Genomic DNA, 20,651 nt, shown 5'->3' with positions numbered 1-20,651 from the left:
ACTAAGAGATAGGCTTGCAACCTGTCACTTTATATGAATCCTAATTCTATCAGTATAAGCCAAACAGCTGATCGTGGCCTATCCGTATTTTCAAGACCGAAGAAACGAGATGGAGTGGATGTGGTCCTATTTATTTTTTTGGTGCTAGAATCCACACGGCACAATACATGCAAATCCTACTAATTATGTATCATCAAATTTTTCCTATGATTTTCATTATCAAATAAGTTATTACATAAAGCGATTTTACATAAAGCGTCTCCCATTTGACCTCCACAACCTATGCAGAAGAACCTAACCTAAGTTGGAACATGGTTTTACACATTCAGTTACCTGGATGTGCACGTTTCCTTGTGGTATTTCTCTTACCATTAGAGCATCGAATAGCAAAAGAAGAAGAAGAAGGTTCATAACTTTAAAAAAGAGTTATTGATACAGCCCATAGTAAGATTTCAACCTGCGCCTCCTTGCGCATCACGCATTTTAGTCGAGCTTGTTGATTTTGACCACCGGCCCTCTGTGTATGCTATATCGACTCTTACTGACCATAGTTATGAAAATTCATCTATGAACATTTGTTGGTAAATAGTAATAATTAGGGCGTTAAGTAGAGGAGTCACCGACCTGCAAACCGCTTTGCTCACAATACTATGAATAATTAGTGGAAAATGGAGGGGAGTTACGTACGCCTAAATAAATAACTTTTGTAGTATTTGCCTTGTCATATACTTTCCTATTTTATTTACTTTTATTTTATTTATTTAGAAAACTTACCTACACCTGGACGAGTACATGACAATTTAACAGTCACTAAGATAAATAATTTTAAAGCCAGATTTATAAGTATTTACTTTGAAAAATATTCACTGCGTTGTTTCACTAAGACGTTATTTTGTCATTTTAATTAAAATAAGACATAAAAAAACTCATGAAATATATCATCCAAAAAATTACATGATTACAACAAAATATTCGGCTCATTATGTTAGGAGTTGAAAAAGTATTTGCCACAACTAGCCTGCCTAATCGCCGTTATTTTGAATGTATTTAATCTATCAGTGCTACATAATAGATATGTGTTCTATCTGACACCATAATAGTAAATGGATACGTCAATAGTATACAAATAATTGACATTGTAATGAATAGTAATCATACAAGTTCTTGTTGCAATCAATGCACTATTACTAACCGTTAATTCAGATTAAAGTGGGCACTAATTACATTTTGTCACCAAACAAACTTTTTATGAGCTAACGGTTCAGGTTTATATTAGCATATAGATGGTCTCATGTTTGAGCTCACATACGCGTTGACGAGTATGCGAAATCTATCAGTACTAAAGACACGAAAACAACTTTAAAATAGTTTTTATGCTTTATAGAAAGTTATTTAAAGGGTAATTTTGAGTGTTTATACTAATATTTATAGAAAGATTTGTATTTTTTAAGCAAACTAGCTAATGCGCGAAACTTGGCTCCTGTGGGAACTACGTTATGTCTAAAGGTCTATTCATCAAAATCAGTTTAGTAGTCTTTGAATTTTTTTGCTATAAACATACAAAAAGACAAATCTTTTCTCTTTATTATTAGGGCGAATGTAGATAAACTAAATACTCTACCATCGGGAGTTATTAAGAGTAGTATGTTATCAGAGTTATTTCTAGAAATTCCCAGACAGAGACAAACCCTGGCAAAAAATTCAATAAATTGTAAATAAAATACTCACGCATTGTCTGTGACGTCGCTCGACTCGTCCAACTCGCCAATTGTATCAAGTGAAGCTCCCGAACCATCTTCTCGAGTTTCGGTGGGCGGCGGCGGCGGAGGCGCTGTCGGTCTAGTCAGGGGTGGCTCAGTGCACTCTTTGAACTGCGATTTAGGTACAAAATCTATCAGTCTTGGCAACGCTTCTGGTGCAACGCTCTCCTCCATCTTATCTATGTTATTCATCTCCGCCTCAGAACGTTGTAACCAAGTCTCAATACAATTTTTCTTCGTAGGAGTCAACAGAGATTCCGGTACAGGAGGCGGAGGTGTGTCTGGCACTGGGATTGGCCTGGGTTTCTTTTCACTTACAGATCGCTCAACTTTTGTATTTCTGGGCATAGGCTTAGGTTTCTCTGGAACTACTTCTGGTTTATTCTCATTCTTTTTTACTTCGCTTGCCTTAATTATTTCAGAAGAATTGATTTTAGTATGCCCTATAGTATTATTATTATTTTTATCATTGTACTGAAGTTTTTGCGGCTGTGATATAATCCCTTCCGATGATACTGGAGTATTCTCATAACAAATTTTGCCATTAATTGTTGCAGTTGTTTCTAATACGATTGCTTCCTTATTAATTTCCTGTTTGTCTATCGGCCGTTCTAGGAATTTGTTTGAAGTAATGTCTTTAAGGATATTAGAATCAATATTTTCAATGCAATTTAAAACTTTCTGTATATCAATTGTTTTCGGTTGCATTGTAGGCGTAGAAGGTATACTGTTTTCTACAGAACTAGTCATAGAACCCAACCTATCAACAACAGTTGATATAGAACTTCCAGTATCATCTGATTCTGCGTCGGCAAGCAATAAACATCTCTCCCACTCATTAGAAAGTAAGTCAATGTATACTTCAGCTTCTGGTGGCATTGTTTTTCCATCAGACAGACGACGAACTAATCGCCGAACTTCTTCAGGTGAACCTTTTTTCAAAGAAGCAATACCCTCTTTACTTTGTCGATGTATATGACTGTCAAAAGACGATTTTCGTGATAGTTTTGTCAAAGTTCCATAACCATTATGATTATTCAGTTCTTTGTCATTCAACACGTTTCCATCTCTATTTATGCTATTTTGTTCTCCAACAGTCTGAAGGGTGGGTTTGTCTTTAAATGAATTTTTCTTGCCAAGTTTACGAGGCGGTACTGGAGGTGGCAATGTGGTTGGTCTAGAAATATCTGTTGCTTGTTTAATTGTCGTGTTACCGGTCAGATCTGTATCACATGTATTTTGGTCTGTTTTGCCATCAGATTCAAAATGTCGAACTAACAGTGTCAAAGCCTCATCCGAGTCTTTCAAACGTCTTACGCAGTCTATTCTAGTCAATTCTGAAACAGGTACACCATCTATTGCTAAAATCTCATCTCCGGGTATTAATTTTCCCCATGGTGCACAAGCATTCGCTGCTGGACTATTTTCCGCACATGATTGCACCAATAATCTTCTAACTTTTTCAGCTGCTGCAGAGCCTCCCTCAAACTTAAGACCCAATCCCAGTCGTTCTCCTTTTGGCCTTCTGACAATAACTTCGGCACCAGCAGCCGCTCCAACTGTGAGCACAGTAACGAAGGTTGAGTCCCGAACAACTGGTCGGCCCTCGCCAACAGGGACTATGGTCACAAAGTCCTCGCCTCCTCCCTCAGTCGCCATTCCGCGTATAACGCGCGCCCGCGCCCCTTTCAGTCACCGATGTTGAGCCTTGAGGTATCTGTAAGAAAACAATAACAAAGATAAGCTTGCGTAACAAAAATGCAATAATAATTATTTATTTGCACCTCGCGCACAATCAACGACACGCAAGAACTACGCTCGGCCTCTCTCTTTCCAAGTTGCACTGCACTTGAACGTGACGAGATAATATAACTTAATCCGTTATTCTACTGTTTGACATCAAATTCTTTAGGAAATTTAAAATTATAACATTCACATTTTCAAAGAAATAATCATTGTTTGTGAAAATTAAAATACAATTATTGACTTAAAGACTTATCCATTTTTTTTAATAACAAGGTTTATTGTGAAATTTAAATACTTTATAGTCATCCGCCCACTGTTCCACCTACCAACTTAAGCATGATCACCGAGAACTTTCGTCGATCAATATGAAAGTATAACGAGCGTGTTTGGGAACGCGTTGACCACAAACAGTCGCATCATGGCCCGAGCGGGATGTAGGTTAGTAGCACCAGAGGCGGCGGCATCGCGAGAACCGGCGTATTAGCATATCGCCCCGGGCGCAGGCCCGTTATTCCCGGGTCCCGTTCCAAGGGCCGGTAATTCTCACGGCTCTCAACAATTTCCAAATTAAGCAACATCACCGTAGATTCTGCGAAACGTGATATCACCGCTTCGTGATATTGTATAGTAATGAAATGTATAATAATGGGACATCTTCCTGAACATAATTCATAGACGACTGAAGTATGAACAGGAATGTATGATATTTAACAATATGGTGCTCCTTAGACAAAAATAAAATTTACATAGCTGTGAAAATTGCTAAGAAATCAATATTTAAAAGACAAATGTGCCGTGTGGTTCCCGGCACCATTAGAAAAAGAATAGGACCACTCGATCTCTTTTCCATGGATGTTGTAAAAGGCGACTAAGGGATAGGCTTATAAACTTCGGATTCTTCTTTTTAGGTGACTGGCTAGCAACGTGTCACTATTTGAATCTCAATTCTATTATAACGCCAAACAGCTGAACGAGGGCTATCAGTATTTTTAAGACTGTTGGCTCTGTCTACCCCGCAAGGGATATAAACGTGATTATATGTATGTATGTTGTATCATTGTATTAGTAAATTGTAAAGTAAAACTGTACAGGTACTCACTTAATAAATTAAAAAGCAATTAAACAAAAGAGAATAAACAGACGTCCATATTTACAAGACTGGATTAATTCAGGCGCTTCAGGAAATACTAATTGCCTTTAAACATGACGTACAGAACTGGCCTCGCTACTAACAATCCCAAAATGTGTGCAAACACAAAGTCAGCGTTTTCGTTTCACGACTGTTGTTAAGCGCTGAGTAAACAAAGAAACGTTGCATCCAATATGGTATTGTTTAGCGATATCTCATAATTGAATCTTTACACCGTAACCTACTACAATACGAGAGGTCATGTCTATTGGAACGGTGCCTTCATAATGCAAACGGTACATACATTCTTAATTGGACAGTCGTTTCAATACTTCAAAATTATGCATAATCAAGAGTGTAATTGTAAATATAATGACGTATATTTCAAAGAGATTTATTGCGACACATAAATCGATGTACCAAATAAATACCTATGTTACGTTAGCTTTAAGTATTTTATATTAAAGATCTTATTATTCAAATAGCAGTTCCTCCTGGCTTTGTGTCAATCAAAATTCAAAGTATATTAACAAATGACCAACGTGGTGTCTGTATAAAGTATTTTTGAAATCTGTTTAAAAATTTCGAAATCACTTCATTACTAAAAAACAATATTCATAATTGAAGTTGCATATTTTCTTCTCAAATTGTGAATAAAATTTCTTCTTGTTAACGTCTTAAAAAGCGCCCAATAATTATCATGCACCCAAGGTAATAATTATGTACTTAAAGTCGTTAGTCAAACAATTATCTATTAGGCATCAGTGAAGATAATAATTGCTAGTACCTCATCGCGTGTTTCATACTTGCCTACTTGTTGAAAGGCTGCATTTTCCTACTACAATGGCTGATGTTTACACATAAAAACCACCTTACATCGCGTAAAATATTTGAATTTTTTGGTTTAGATCAAGAACGAAAATTTGCATTGCATATGGATTCTTAAAATATTGCTACTCATTTAATGATGAATCTGAGAGTTAAAGGGTATCCGATAGAAAATTATTAATCTTACACCTTGAGAATTCAGAATTAATTGAACTTACTTGATTACCTTCTACCATCAGTTGCGTTATAATTTTTAGTCGACAAATTTGACTTCCCTCAGTACAGCTATGATTTGGTCAATCGTTAGTATTTCGATGCGATCACTCTGAGAGAAAGTAGCTAAGATATCTGGCACTTGGTTTGTTGCATTGAATTAAGGTTCCGTGTTACCTACATAGCATTTTAGCTATTCATTAAACATTGTTGAAATAAATACGATTTCAATATTTTGACTAGTGGTAATACATTTCCTTGAAACATAACTCATTATTCATCCGGTTACATGCAAAAGTAAGAACATGTAGTATATGCCCTTTGAAGAAGTTTAATTCAGGTGATGTAATATTCTATTAATTATGTTATAGGAAACCCTTTGGGACCAACAGACACCTCTACGTATAACTAGTATATAAAATAATTATCTTGAACTAGTTACCTAAGAACATCGACAAAAAGTTATTTTAAATCTTATATGGAAATAACATATTCAGAATCTTATACCATTGCATGTATAGTGTTTGTTCGCATATTCCACTGTGATTTCACTTAAAATTCAAACATACTAAAGATTCAGTTACTATATTCAGACAAGTATGAGTACTGAATTAGAACGTTTTAAAATCAAATGTTAACCGCTCACAACTTATTCGATAAGAATATTCCAAACACGATCATATACAGAGTTACAGACATAGTTTCGGATGCCAATCTTGACCTACTCTGGCTCTAAAGTACATCGCTCTTAGAAAACGAGGCGAAGCAATGGCACCGGCTGCTGCATTTGGTTTTGCAAGTATTGAAATGTGATAGCTCATTTTATGGGATTCTCCGACACGCCTTGATCATTGTTCATTTTTCTCATTGAAGAAAATATCTTAACAACCTATGAAGGCAACACGCATGGTAAATGGATCAGCTGTCTTCTTTACTAATTTTGAAATATCAAATCATATGCCATTTGAAAATTACCACATTATAAGCACCCGTATATTTTGAATTTTGAATGACTATTCGCCTTTGCCTGCAAATGTCTTTTTAACCCTAGCGAATAAACATGCCTCTAAGATACGCCTTATGAAACTATAATCATAAAAATAAATATTTAAATATATTCTTATTTATCACGATACGTGAGGTTAATGTAAAAACGCCGTTATTCCACCATTCTGCGTGTCGTAATATCATCATAATATACATAAATTCCTTCTTAATATACGCGCATTTATTTTAAAAATAATCGACATTTACATAAGTTTTTCATTAATGTTGATTCTATACTACCAAATCGACAACCTTATTGTGGACATCCTTGTATCTGTCAACTGTAAGCGAATATCGTAGCCTGAACAGAGTCGACCTTGGCCAGCAAAGGGACCACTTATTGAACTTTTTAATCATAGGGATATTTAAAAGTCCACATAGATATATAATCTTTATGCGTGTATAAAAGAGCGATGAGTGTAAAATACCCAAGATATTTTCTGTCTGCCCCAATGGGAAACAAGCGTGATGATATGAATGCAGGTAGGTATGTATTCTACAAACCCTAAAGTTACTTTTTCTTTTATTTTATAAATATTACACCTACAAAATGTGTAATAATTGAAATGAAACAATATTGCGTAGGTGCGTGTAGGTTTCTTAACCTGAAAGTTACAAACTGGGAACGTGAATACAACGGGGCGGCAACTAGTTTTACAAAATTATCAACGAATAATTATTTGTGACTTCTGCAAAAACCTTGCGTATGTTTTTAAGTAATTTACGTATTATACAGAGCGTGCGCAAGTGAGTGAAATGGAACGTTGTTTTACTGTTGCTCTTAAATTATACGCTATGTATGTTTTATTTTGAAGGTTAAGTAACAGTCTTATACGTAAACACACATAAACAAAACTGATAAGATAAGCCATGTTTTATTTTGATTAAAAATTAAGTGATTCCAATGAAAGCTATTCCTTTATTACGCGCGGATCATATTTTGCTTAAATGCTTAACACTGCATAATTAAAACCAGTTCTTTATTGTTAAAATTGTTTAAAATATTAAAATAATGTTCTACATAACGCAAATTCTAGCAATTTCGAATAATTGGAACCTTTACAGATTTGCAGATGTTGCTTTCTTCTAAACACTGTTTATAGTTACCAAAATTATGGGAATGTTATGAATGGTTAGCACTCAATTTATCTCTTCATATTCTTTTACTATGCACAATAAGTAAATCATACTCTTATGTAGAGTTGAAAGCGTATTAACACTCCTAGATAACATTTATCACTTTCCCGTGTATCAGATATGCAAACTGTCCTATCGGCTCAATGGCTATTGAGATTTTATCTACCAATCGATGCCATAATAATTGTTATGCATTTGTATGGCACAGCAAGTTTGAATGTAAATTACCTAACCATCATCATGTATCATGTCAATTGTTTTTTTGTTAACAACAATAAATCATTCTTACTTACCTAGATTTCGGAAAAATATGATATTATGCGTGCATGTTCGTGGGCAGTGGATACGGACCACAGACTCTTATCTGATTAATTGAACTCTTGCTTTGTTTAGGTCTTTTTTCTGTAAATATTCTACATTCTTACACAAATGGAGTAAAAACTAGTGCATAAAATTGGCTAGTCATCGAAAAGACTTGGTCAAATCTTTTCACGATATGAAAAGGATATAGAATATTGCCCAAAACAATAACAACTGCTCTGATGCAATTAGAAATACGCTGTAATGAGCGAGGCATAGAGATTTCGTGACTGAGAGATAAGGTTCACTGTTTATGAGGAAAAGTGCATTTTCCATTAAATATCATTCCTATACCGTTATTAATTTGTGCTCTTATCTACTTTTGCAAAAGTAACGTTGGTAAAACACCCAGCTGATTGCTCTATTCATTGAGTAACAATTTAATATGCAATATGCCCGACGAATTTAGAATGCAACCTAATCCGCGTCTGGTCGACACTACACGACTGGTAAGGCTCTATTAAGCGTAGTTTACCCAGTCAGAAACCCTTTTTGTACTGGTAAGGGCATGCACGCTAAAACTAATACAGTTGAAAAGTTAGAGAAAGACATTTTTCGTGTTCTCCATTTATTTATGCACATCCGATGGTAACTAATCAGCTACTACTAATGCAGTCCAAAGGGCTATCCACAAAGTTTTGATAAGAAAAATGCAGAATCGGAACCATATTGAACATGCAGACTAAGAGAGTGAGAAGCTTTACTGGCCCTTCACAGATTTACAATATATATATCCTATACTTTTAATTTTTAGCACTTATAATCACAAGCACAATATTGTAAAATGCCATTAATACATTTTACTATTGTTTTTCTGATACACGGGGACTCGTTTTCAGAGGCTGCTCTCCGGAGAAAATTGCAAAAACTCCCTTTTCAGGGGATGCCTTCATTCTTATTACCATCTTTATTTGGTTTTATAATTAATAATAATATACAAAAATCTATTTAGAGTAAAAATTAACGGTTATCACAATAATGTAAGTATGGTCAGGGGTTCATAATTCCCAAAAAAAAGATGATGGTAGTTTTAGACAGAAAGCCTAAATTTATTTGCTACCGACAGACTAAACTTTGAATATTTCGAATCGTAGTAAATAGCGTGCACCTTGCCAAGAAACAAGCCTCGATTTATAAAACGATGTAACTAGCCGTTTTATAGTGTAAAAATATAATAAAACCCCAGTAATAACAAGTATTTTCCCATTTTGTGGTAATTTCTTGTAATGTTCTTTTCAAATTGACTATAAATTTATGCAGTTACTAAGTATCACATCGGGGATAGTACGTTTTGTTGAAGAAAGAAAGTGTAGGTAACGAGCTCATTCGGAAGATTAAACTGGCCTTTATTTTAGGTACTATAAAATAATGTATCCAAACTTAGCGCATTTTAAAATTAACAAAGAGATAGTTTAAAACTTCATTATTTAACGTCTGAAACGTAATGACATTACGTAACAAGCACGTTTCCATTTGCAATTTTTATGTTTGACTTTCGAACCTTTGACTCCAATGGCATGCGATATTATCATACTTGCCTGACAAGTTGGCTATTTGTGTGTGTATGATTATAAAACCTCTCCAGTTATGAATGACTATCTTTGATGATCTTTGGTAACTATAGAGAATTTAGATTATACAAGAAACGTAGGATTATGGAATAGGCGATTAAAATTTTAATTTATTAATGTTTATCTGTACTATTATATATATATATATATATATATATATATATATATATATATATATATATATATATATATATATATATATATATATATATATATATATATATATATATATATATATAGAAAAAATATGTCAGTATATTAGCGTGACGGACATATTTTATCAATGTTCCGATAAAACCACTAAATTTAACGGCTTTCATTAAAATTTGGCACACAGTTTTAACAATTGTATCCCGTAGGAAATATATTTTTTTAAGTTAACGCTGTCTTTACCAAAAAGAACTTCAATTAATCAGTCAACTTGAGATCTTTATAGCTACCCAACAACAATGATTCGACGTGGGAAAATCCATAAGAAAAACGTGTTTCTTACTTAAACCATCTAACCTCTGCGAGAAAACATCACAAAGATTTATCAGGAGCGTCCCTTCATATTTATCTCACACGAAATTGAAATAAGTTGGATAAAATCTCTCTTTTGGAGAAGCGCTCCTACAAAAGGCGAATGGTCCAGACATTATCAAGATATTACGTCGCCGAAAACAACATACAGAGGGCGTGCAGAGGAGTGCGCATCACGATCGCTGATAGCCAAAGTTACTGAAAGATTCACTCGTCGTGTAATAACATGAAAAGATTAACTACAAACAGTAATCTTATTTTTCAATTTATTTTGGTACATAACAGCACTCGTATATAATTGTAACATTACTCGTGATATTTACTACATGACACAAATGTATTTGTATGTTTCATTTCATATTTCATACTCAACAACTGCTTTGAAACTGCTAAAAACAAATTTTAATGTATTCAACATTAAAATTTGTTTTTAGCGACGCAGCTAGATCGTGGGTTCTACAATAAGTTACTGCCCGAATTTGGCATTCGAACTCACAGCTATAAGACAATATGAAAGAAGCTTAATTATGTATCTGTCCAATAAAAGGTGACTCTGTAAGTCGCTGCGGAAGACACTTGAAGCCGTAAGATTTCATTAAGAATCTCTATAAGGGAAATGTCCTATTATTATTTTATAATTTGGTCAACCTACGTTATTTAAATGAAGAGCCCAATTTAACGTGAATGAAAAAGACATAACTAAGCAAAATAACTGTTTATTTTAATATCTTGGACGTCCAGTGTCTCGACAGATAAATGCAAAACAACAAACTTAATAAGATGGCCTCCCGCCGAGCTATATCGCCCACAAACTTAAGTGAATATTGTTATAAGAAATAAAGGAATCACGTTTTGTGATTTGATTTAGAAAAATTTAGACAGGTGATATATCATCAAGAAACGAAAATCGGTGAGTCCATTGCTTCAAAATCAATTATTAGTGGACGTCTCTAAATTACGGACTGCCCTCTGCATGATAAATGAAAGGACGATCGCGATTTGATTCGCTGGATCTTTTTGTCATTTTTCCCATCTGTTTTAATTTATTCATTGACTGTGTTACCTATGTGAATTCAAAGAGAGAAAGCGATCAGTCGTTTTTAATATTTTCATTCAGCCTTTTCTTCATTTTATGTTTAATCTGATCCTAATATCTTTATTCTCTATGCAATAGATTATGCACGCGTATCTTATTTCTTTATCTATTATACAATTTGAATATAAGAGACAACATAGTTTACCTAGTATATCACGTCGGCGTGAGAAATGTTTCAAAAGAGAAGATCAAAACATTCGAGAGGTTATATATCTATACTCTATATCTATGAAACAAACATATAAAATTCTCAATATTTGTAACATCATGTAACAAAAACTATATAAATGGACATTATGAGCAATCGGTGGGCGGTGACAACATGACATCAGATTCAGTCATAAGTAGCGCTTGACAATATCTTAGAGGTGAATATCCTCAAGAAATTCCTACGGAATTAAAAAAAAATTATAACCTTCGAGAACGAGATATGGTCCGACAACCAGGCAGAATTCAAATTCAAATTCAAAATTCAAAATTTTTATTCATTATTATAGGATACTATTATATCGCTTAATAATTGTCATATGGTTTAACAACTTGGTTGACGTCAAATAAATTACTTAAAAACTAAGTTTACTGCCGCTTCCAAGGCGTCAGTGCAGAAGAAGCGGTAACAAAATCCGAGCAAAATTGGAAGATTGGTGCATTCAATAGTGATCAATGGTGAAAAAGTGTAAGGCTCTTTTCCAATTAAAAAAACGAATGTTCTAATATTAAGAGCCTCTACACTCTTGATAAGTTAGTTATTTTAATCAAACGTAACGGTTCTGTCACCTGCAAAAAGTTTAAGTAGGCACGCGACCAATTTTTCTTATTCATATATCTTGATGATATTTTAGAATACGTCTGTCGCTATGTATAATAAACCACTCCATTGGTTTGAATGAAATACAAATAAATAAAAGATATATCCAAAATTCTAAATTCCATCAAACAGATTTTGGATCAGTATTTATCGAAAATACCTGTCACCATACTGTTTTACGTGCCGTGACATCATTTGTCAATTATTTACGTCGTATGGTAAGTTTTTTAATAACATGAATCAGTTTGTAGCCTAAAGTCATACCTACTGTAGGAAGGAAGATATTATATAGCTCTTATTTACTCTGCAGGTAATGGATTCCCCACAGGTGAAGGATCGTATTATGCAAACCAAATAAATAACAAGAAAGGTTAGTGATAACAAGATGTAGTCTCTGCCTACCCCTCCGGGAAAAAGGTGTGATTTTATGTATGTATGTAAAGGTTATTATCCCACAACTTTAGCCTCTAAATTCCGTCACCTCTCAACTATAAATTGGTATCCCAGATCTGGTCAGATGAATGAAGTCGACCGTACGACAACGTGTTGATTATTTGCTAACAACAGCATCGACCGTTGCTCGATAAATAGAAAACTTTTCATTTAATTACAAACCGTTGTTTTATTTAAAACCTTGCGTCGGGATACATTATGCAAATGTTACTGCGAAATGCCAAGTGGCTGTTTGTAAACTAAAAGCGCACTCGCTGCTTGCCAAGCCTTCGAACACAACCTAGATCGGACTAGTTTTGATTTGAATAAGTTTAATTCCTTTGGTATCCTGAAGCCTAGAACTTTATATGAATTTGTTTGTAAGTAGGTATGTAATTTTATTGAGCGTTTTAATTAATTTGAATTAATTTACACTGTTATCTGCAGATTTGACTAAAATATATTATTTTGAAAAAGAGAATTCTTTTATAGCTCATACATGTAACGTTCATTGATACGAGTATTTTTATGCAATTGTTATATTTGACCTAAACTTTATTTACAGTAAATACTTTTTTTTGGAAATTCATTTGATATCTGATTATTATTAAAAAGAAGAAGAATTCCAAAGAATATAGACTTTGTAAATACCTGATTTAAATAAAATACCTATGTATATACTAGTATATTATAGGTATACAAGGGTATTATATAAGAGCTATAATTGTATCTTTGTAATATTATCAGTTATTCTATATCAGTGCGAATTCAAGGCGAGCCTCTTAACATAATATCTACATAAATCAATAACGTAACATGATATCTATTTGTTATTCAATCAATATTTTGATCGTTGAGAGAAAGTCAAACTTTTTGTCGGGTGTAAATATTTGTAAATCAACAATACAGTTGAACGGAAAGTTTGCACCTGAGTCTAATGATTATCTAATTTAATCGACTAATTAAGGTAACAAAGCGGAGGCTGGGTCACGCCAGCATTGGTGAATGCTTTCACTTGCGCAAGATTTACTCTGATCGGCCACTCGATAATATTTGTCGTGTGGGAAATATCATCATTGTAGATGCATGGAGTATTCAGAGTGCTTGAGTGAGTTCTTGCTTTTTCTCTGTATTGCCTATATACATGCCAATATGTTTGTATTATCGCAATAGTCAAATTAATAGTTGTTTTTATTTTTATATCAGTTCATGATTTCAGTCTGGAAATATCATCATTGTAGATGCTTGCATTGCTGATATCAGGTATACGGTTGTTTTTTATTATTTATTAAACAACACTCACTGCCCGAATGTAAACAATGCTCAGTGTATTATTATGTGCTACTTACAAAGATTGTTTAATGAATTTGGAGTCCTTGACGTGATGTTGCAGTATAAAGATGTTACAAGATCCTCCTCTCTTACTAGCAGATAAGGTATCAAGAAAATATCTTCGTGAGCAGAATTAAAATGAGGAATGAAGTAAATTCGTACTTGTACTTTGGGTTCCTTAGGTATGAAATAATAATAATCTTGAAAATAATTGTAGCTGAGACCAATTTAATAGAGCGGATAGCGATAGAGATAGTGAGATTTACCTAACAAAAGAGAAAAACTAAAACCTTTCAATGAAAGAATGGCATCAACACTCTATCATCACTTGAAGTAAATGTCATCTCTATACAATTTTTCTTAAGCACTCTTCAATCATGTAAGATTGTGAGATAATGCGAAATGATAAATAGCACGCAGCGAACCATTGATAGGAATAAATAACCGATGAGTTCATTATTCACAGTTACTTCACGAACTAGCTAAATGCTTATGACATAGCGCCTTTGACGCTAACAAGATTGTCTTCTTGTTCACAATTAAATTAACATCAAGTTTTCTTAATAAACATATTAAAGACAGGATGTCCTTAGTAAGTAGTAATAGTTAGTAAGTAGAAATATTTTGTACAGTATATTCCGTAAACAACAAGTATAAATATTTAAAGCCTACCAGGTTAAACTCTTCATGAACGTATGTAAATTAAATATATGTTTAGAAATGTTTACATAAGTTATATTATAACACAGCTACCATTCAAAAGTCAAAAGCTTCTTCTATAAAAAATAATTTGGTATACCTAGCAAATACACCTATAATAACTTAGTTGAAATTTTTAACTATATTTTATGATCTATGTTATTTTGAAAAGTATAATTATAAACATAATACTTGGGCGGGCGGAAAAACAGAATAGGATGCCGGTTAGGCGAGCTGAAGATATATCGGGGGCAAGGGGTGCGGAGGACGCGAGGATGCGTCCGGGACGCGCCAGATCGCAGCCTCGCAACCGGACCTCTAATCTCATTAGGACCGGCGCACACGCCCGCCTTTAACATTACCCACATAATTTTACCCTGTGTCCTAGCTTTGTTTACATTAAATATTACGAGCTAAAATGAGTAAAATTTTCACTCACCCTTAGTCTTCGTTAAAACACCAAGTATTTTAGAAACGCATTTACAGCCACCAAGCACTGTTAGAACTGTCCAACACTGATGCAAAACATAGTTGTTAGTCCATCGTTCAGGAATTTGCGATTTTGTAAAGCGCGATTGCAACGCTAAAGTGCGGAGGCGCGGCAGTAGACTCAGGCGCAGCGCGGACGAGCGTCGCGACGTCGGCGGCGCAGAGCGGCGTGTGCGCGCACGCCGGCAGTGGGGCCGACCGGTCGCAACCGGGCCGCGCTCTCACCGCGCCGCCACCGGCCGCCCTGCCACTGTCTTGGCCATAATAGCACTTGACACCATGCCGCATTCGATCTATAAGAAAGTTTCACATTTCTATGTCATCGGTACCAGATGAATCTCCAATGGTATATTTTTTACGAAAATAATTTTATATACGACGACGCACGGCACATATTTTTGTGACATGAACGTGAGTTATAATCAACGTCTCAGTTCAGTATGAAGCCAGGTCAACATGTCTAATTGCATTAGGTAATTCCGTAACACTTTTTATGCCTCGTTCCTCGCTGGCTTCTCTATCAAGACGACCATGTACTAGAATAGAGACGTATCTCAAACGCGTAAAATAAAATCGAAGAAATCTCTGGTATCATTCTGCATGATTGAAAAGTTTTCGAGAAATTTTAAAGGTGTTGACAGACTGAAAGACAGTGAAAGTTCCACGGTGCCAATTCCCTGTGCAAAGATAATATAAGCGATAAAAGTAGCAACCATTTTTCCGTCTTGTCATGTTGGACAATTCACAGTTAATTCAATTATTGAAGGTGCCTATAAAACGTGAAACAGTAGGCTATCGCTAAATTGAGTTAGCTGATCAAAGCAATCCGAAATATCTGAACCACACTGAGATGAAGTTAAGTTTCTCTAACGGCAATATATTGGCATGAGCTGGCATTCACATTATTTTTAAAGTATTTATTAATTACTTTAGTTATGGAATTGTATTAGAATTACTAAATATATTTAAAACTCTTGTTTCTGACTAAGTTATGTTATAGCAACGCACAGTCGAACCTTCTGGGTGTATAAAACTAAAATTTGTCATAAGTATATGTTTCTTGAGAAATGTTGTAAAGTTCTAGAGACGGATTTCCAAGAATTCCAGGAACAGGAATAACGGAAAATCTTTACTTATTACAAATCCTTTTTTTTATATATAGGTACTATATTATCGACGTTATATCTATAGACTCATAATCATAACTTAATACAATCCCGCTGAAAAAGTATCCGAACCTCTAAGTTCGTTCGTCCATACATACTCGTAAAATCACATCTCTTTCCCGGAAGGGTAAGAAAAGACTACATCTTTCCACTTGCCACGATCACTGGTACTTCTTTCGTTTCAGCCACATTCATAACTCTACATGCAAAATCATCAGTTTAGGTAGGTACTCTTAACCTGTCCTTTTTTGTAATTTACTAATTACATACGGATAAAAATTGCTATGGTGGAAGCATTTTTTTTTATTTTGCTCAGTAAAAATTACACAATCAATTTAATTATTAGGAATAGAATTATATTTTTAACATTTTATTTCATAATATTCTTGTAAATTATTTGAAATTGAAATTGAATTACGCAAGCATTTGCTGTGATATGTTAGGTTACTTCTACAATATTATATCTAAACAAGGAAAACGTGTCGAGCAACATTTTTCTCATTTGGGACTAATGAAAATCTACGCCATTTCGTACTTGGCGAGCGCGAGTCGATTCAGCTCGTGTACATTGTAAGTATCTAGTTTGAATCGATTAAAAAAATATTACAAACTTAATTGACAAATTGTACAGTCCCTGCATAGCCTCAACCTGTAGGAATGTGATCAGAAGACTGGCAACATTGCCATATTGAATGCCAATACAAACTCTGAGCCTGATAATTTCCAGTCCTCCGATCACGAGATATCTCATTCAGTTTTTACGACAATTGTTGATCTCAATTCTATCATTAAGCCGAACAGCTGAATGTGACCTATCTTCAAGACTGTTGGCTCTGTCTACCCCACTAGGAATAAAGACGTGACTATATACATACGTACGTATGTATTTTGATTTGTTTTTATTTTATTTTATGGCCATGGCTACAAGACCGTTCTTGGCCTTCTTCAAATTGTCTTCAGCATTACGTCGACAATAGTTAAATTAGTTTATCTAACTCGATAAGACCGACTAAACTACAAAACACAATTCACCTGAGAGACAACTTTTGACTACAATATTTTGAGAATTTTCACACAATTTAGTTAGGGCATTATATCAAATAGCTTAATTTAATATACTGTAAAATATAAAGCTTAGTAATCACAACCGCCTATGGCCGAAATACAAGCAATTGTCACCTGCCATGCCTATTTCTAAACATTGGAAAAATAATTTTCTTATAATATATTTCAATAGGAAAACTTTTTAACTCTTCGTTGTTAAAGTTGAACATGTTATTAATTTCATAAAAGGGAAATTTAATACTCTAATACCTATTTGTTTAAATTTTCCTGTCTCATAAATGCCAGAAGCTTTATAACTGTAGCACTTCATAACAAAATAGCGGCCTTTATGAGGTCTTTAACTACATAATTATATTCCCATTTGCTAGGAGAGTGACTGGGCGCGCCAAGAGAAATTTATACCAGCACGACTGCGGACTACAGATATAAAATAAAAAAAGTACAGAATATTAACGTTACTTAGATAGCTGCATAGTGGTCAAAATGGTCAATCGCGAAAAGATAACACTCTTTTCGGGTTTTATATCTGCCGGCCCACTTACAATGAGAAGTGGAGAAAGTGCTGAAATATGGTATGTTGCGCTGCTTCTATTCTTTAATACTTCTGCTTTTGGAGAAGGTTGTGGCTAACTTAGTAAATTTCTCTAAAATTAATCATTTTGTATGTCATTTTTAATCATTTTGTACTAACATTAAGGTGCGACGTCATAAAGTTAACTAATAAATCTATTTCTATTTTTAAATATAAAAAACCGAATCATCTGTTTACTCATAATTTTACATTGCGGACTTGTTGCGAAACTAGATAAGTTTTGAAGCACGGCGCTTTTCGCTGTGGCAGAGTGTGCGGTTTCTGCCCTTGTGATTACACGCTCCCCCGTCACTCGATGTTACGACATTTATCGTGAGATGTGCAAAACGTAGCTCGAATATTTGCACGGATATATCAGGATATGATACAATTGAAGTTCAGGCAATAGCAAAATATTGATCGCGGGAACTTGGGGATTAAACCTTCCACAATTAAAATCATTGTATTCAGCGAACCCCGGGTCCTCTCCTGGCATAAAGTCAAAATGATAATATGTTCTGATGACTGTCAAATCAACGTAGCAAAATCTTTTCACCATCGTCACATTTTCCAATAAAAAACATTAAAATTGGTCCATACATTTATACAAATATTCATACAAACGCATCAACATTACACCCTACTTTTGAAAAAGGTTTAACACTACAATGAAAGGTTAACTGAAACTTATGACGAGATAAGACAGTCAATACATGCTCGAGGTTTTCGCTTTATAACAGTTTCCGATCAAAGTTTGCTACTTGTTTTTTTATAAACGATTATTATTTTATTTTACCATTGTTCGAATGCTGTTCGCCATCAATGGAAAGTTTCCAGTCGACATTGACATCCCATCAAATGCCTAAATCAGGCAGATAGTATCTTTGACAGTCACGATCTTCTATATCGTTTATTAATTTGAGTAATACATATAATATGCTGTGTGGTTCCCGGCACTTTAATATAAAAGGACCACTCTATCTCTTACCCGTGGATGTCGTAAAACAAATACCAAAATAAATTTTGTTAATACATATTTACCAGATTACCTTTTCAGCAAGTGTAAGCCATTATGGCTATTAACATTTTCAGCAGAGCCTGATAGATTTTTTAAATATAAATGATACAATTTGGGTGAAATTTATCAGCCGTGGAGAATTGGGCCGCAGTCATCAATAAGTAATCAGCGCGACCCAGCCGATTCGGTCACACTAACATAAAATAATAAGAAAACAGAATAAAAATACATTCCATTTTCTTTCTGTTCTATCTCTTTTTGAATCCAACATCACTCTCATTCTCGTCTCATAAAAGCCTGTATTGGATTTTTTCTCTCTTAACCCGACCTTACCACCGTTGCCCTATTAACAAGGAAAGTGCAAGTGGTTATTCCCTAATTTATCTGGAACGACACCTTTTACAAATTGTAGGTCGTATTCAAAATTGCCGAAAACCACACAACACATATACACTACACTAACCCTAACTTTAATGAGGTCTATCTAAAACCATAACCTTATCATAAATTGATACTTTGATGGCAAAGTTCTGATGACGCTTTTGTATGCATAGAATAAATTAACCTCTTTGATTTAACATTAAATCTTATGGTTATTGACGGCAGGTCTTGTTTATGGTATCAGTGAAGAATATTGAAGACATGAAATCAAATGTCTCTCTTCGACCAGGAAAAATTGCAAGGTTGCTAATTTTTCATGTCATGTTTCAGCTTAATCAAGGGAAAGACGTAAGGCGATGAGCTAGCGACCTATCACTATTTGAACCACAATTCCATCATTAATCCATATTACGAAACGTGGCCTTATTCGCTTATACGAGTAAATGGATATAATTGCTTTTTACAAAATAGAAGGAGAAAATTAAGAAGGCCAGTAAGAATTAACTTCAGTTCTATAATTTCGTTATTTTGTTATATTGCCGAAGCTACCTAGTCGTACATTCATAAAATTGCAATTCAATATGAATGGTTGGTATCCCTTTACCCATCCATGAAACATTCCAATCATGGAAATGGACCCTTGACTTGACTTTATAGTTTACGGTATCTTAAATATTTATTTTTAATTTTGTATTTGAAAAAGAAAAAGTATTCAAGTGTCAAATGGAAGAAGAGAAAGCTTAGCCCAATCTTAAAAACAATTGAAAGTCCTAACTTATATTATAAATGTGTAAGTTTGTTTGTTTTTTATATGCGTTATCTACTGAATAATCTTCTTAAAATTAAGCGTATATAAAATTAAGAGTCTGGAAAAGGACTTAGGGTACCTTTCATCCCGTTAAAACTACAGTTCCCGCGATTCCCAGTAAAGATATGATATGGCTTGTCAAAATTCATGAATAGATAGATATTCAGTATTTATTCTATTTGTATTAAGGTAGTGTTTGTGAACTTGTATTCTTATTGTCCAAGACATCAGCCTAAAACTTATTGTTTTTTAAGATTTCATTTTAAATTGTTACAATGTGTATTCTGTTACAGATTTCGCTTATGTTATTATTAGCACTACAAATGTATCATCATCTATCAGTCTACTGAAACCAACACACCAAATGAGGCCAATAGGCTGTACACTTAAATGCGTAGATAAAATCGTTTTATAAAATTTCGCCAGAATTAAAAAAACGTGTAATAGTTTCCATGCTCGGTTTCGCTGTGAGG

General features: G+C 34.3%; 1 protein-coding gene across 1 annotated transcript in view; it reads right to left on the bottom strand.

The window, feature by feature from the left end:
- Positions 1 to 15,391, bottom strand: part of LOC106135505 (uncharacterized) — a 44,071-nt gene extending 28,680 nt beyond the window's left edge. The window contains exons 1-2 of the mRNA XM_013335828.2: positions 15,120 to 15,391; positions 1,729 to 3,477 (exon numbers count right to left, since the gene is read on the bottom strand). Of these exons, the coding sequence (XP_013191282.2) occupies positions 1,729 to 3,419 (1,691 nt within the window). The 5' untranslated portion in view covers positions 3,420 to 3,477; positions 15,120 to 15,391. The remainder of the gene's footprint in view (positions 1 to 1,728; positions 3,478 to 15,119) is intronic.
- Positions 15,392 to 20,651: the final 5,260 nt, after the last annotated feature.

This window comes from Amyelois transitella, chromosome 3 (assembly GCF_032362555.1).
Source record: "Amyelois transitella isolate CPQ chromosome 3, ilAmyTran1.1, whole genome shotgun sequence".
In the NCBI taxonomy this organism is placed as follows: Eukaryota; Metazoa; Arthropoda; class Insecta; order Lepidoptera; family Pyralidae; genus Amyelois; species Amyelois transitella.
The sequence above is the reverse complement of the archived record's forward strand: the minus strand, read 5'-3'. Positions and strand labels throughout refer to the sequence as shown.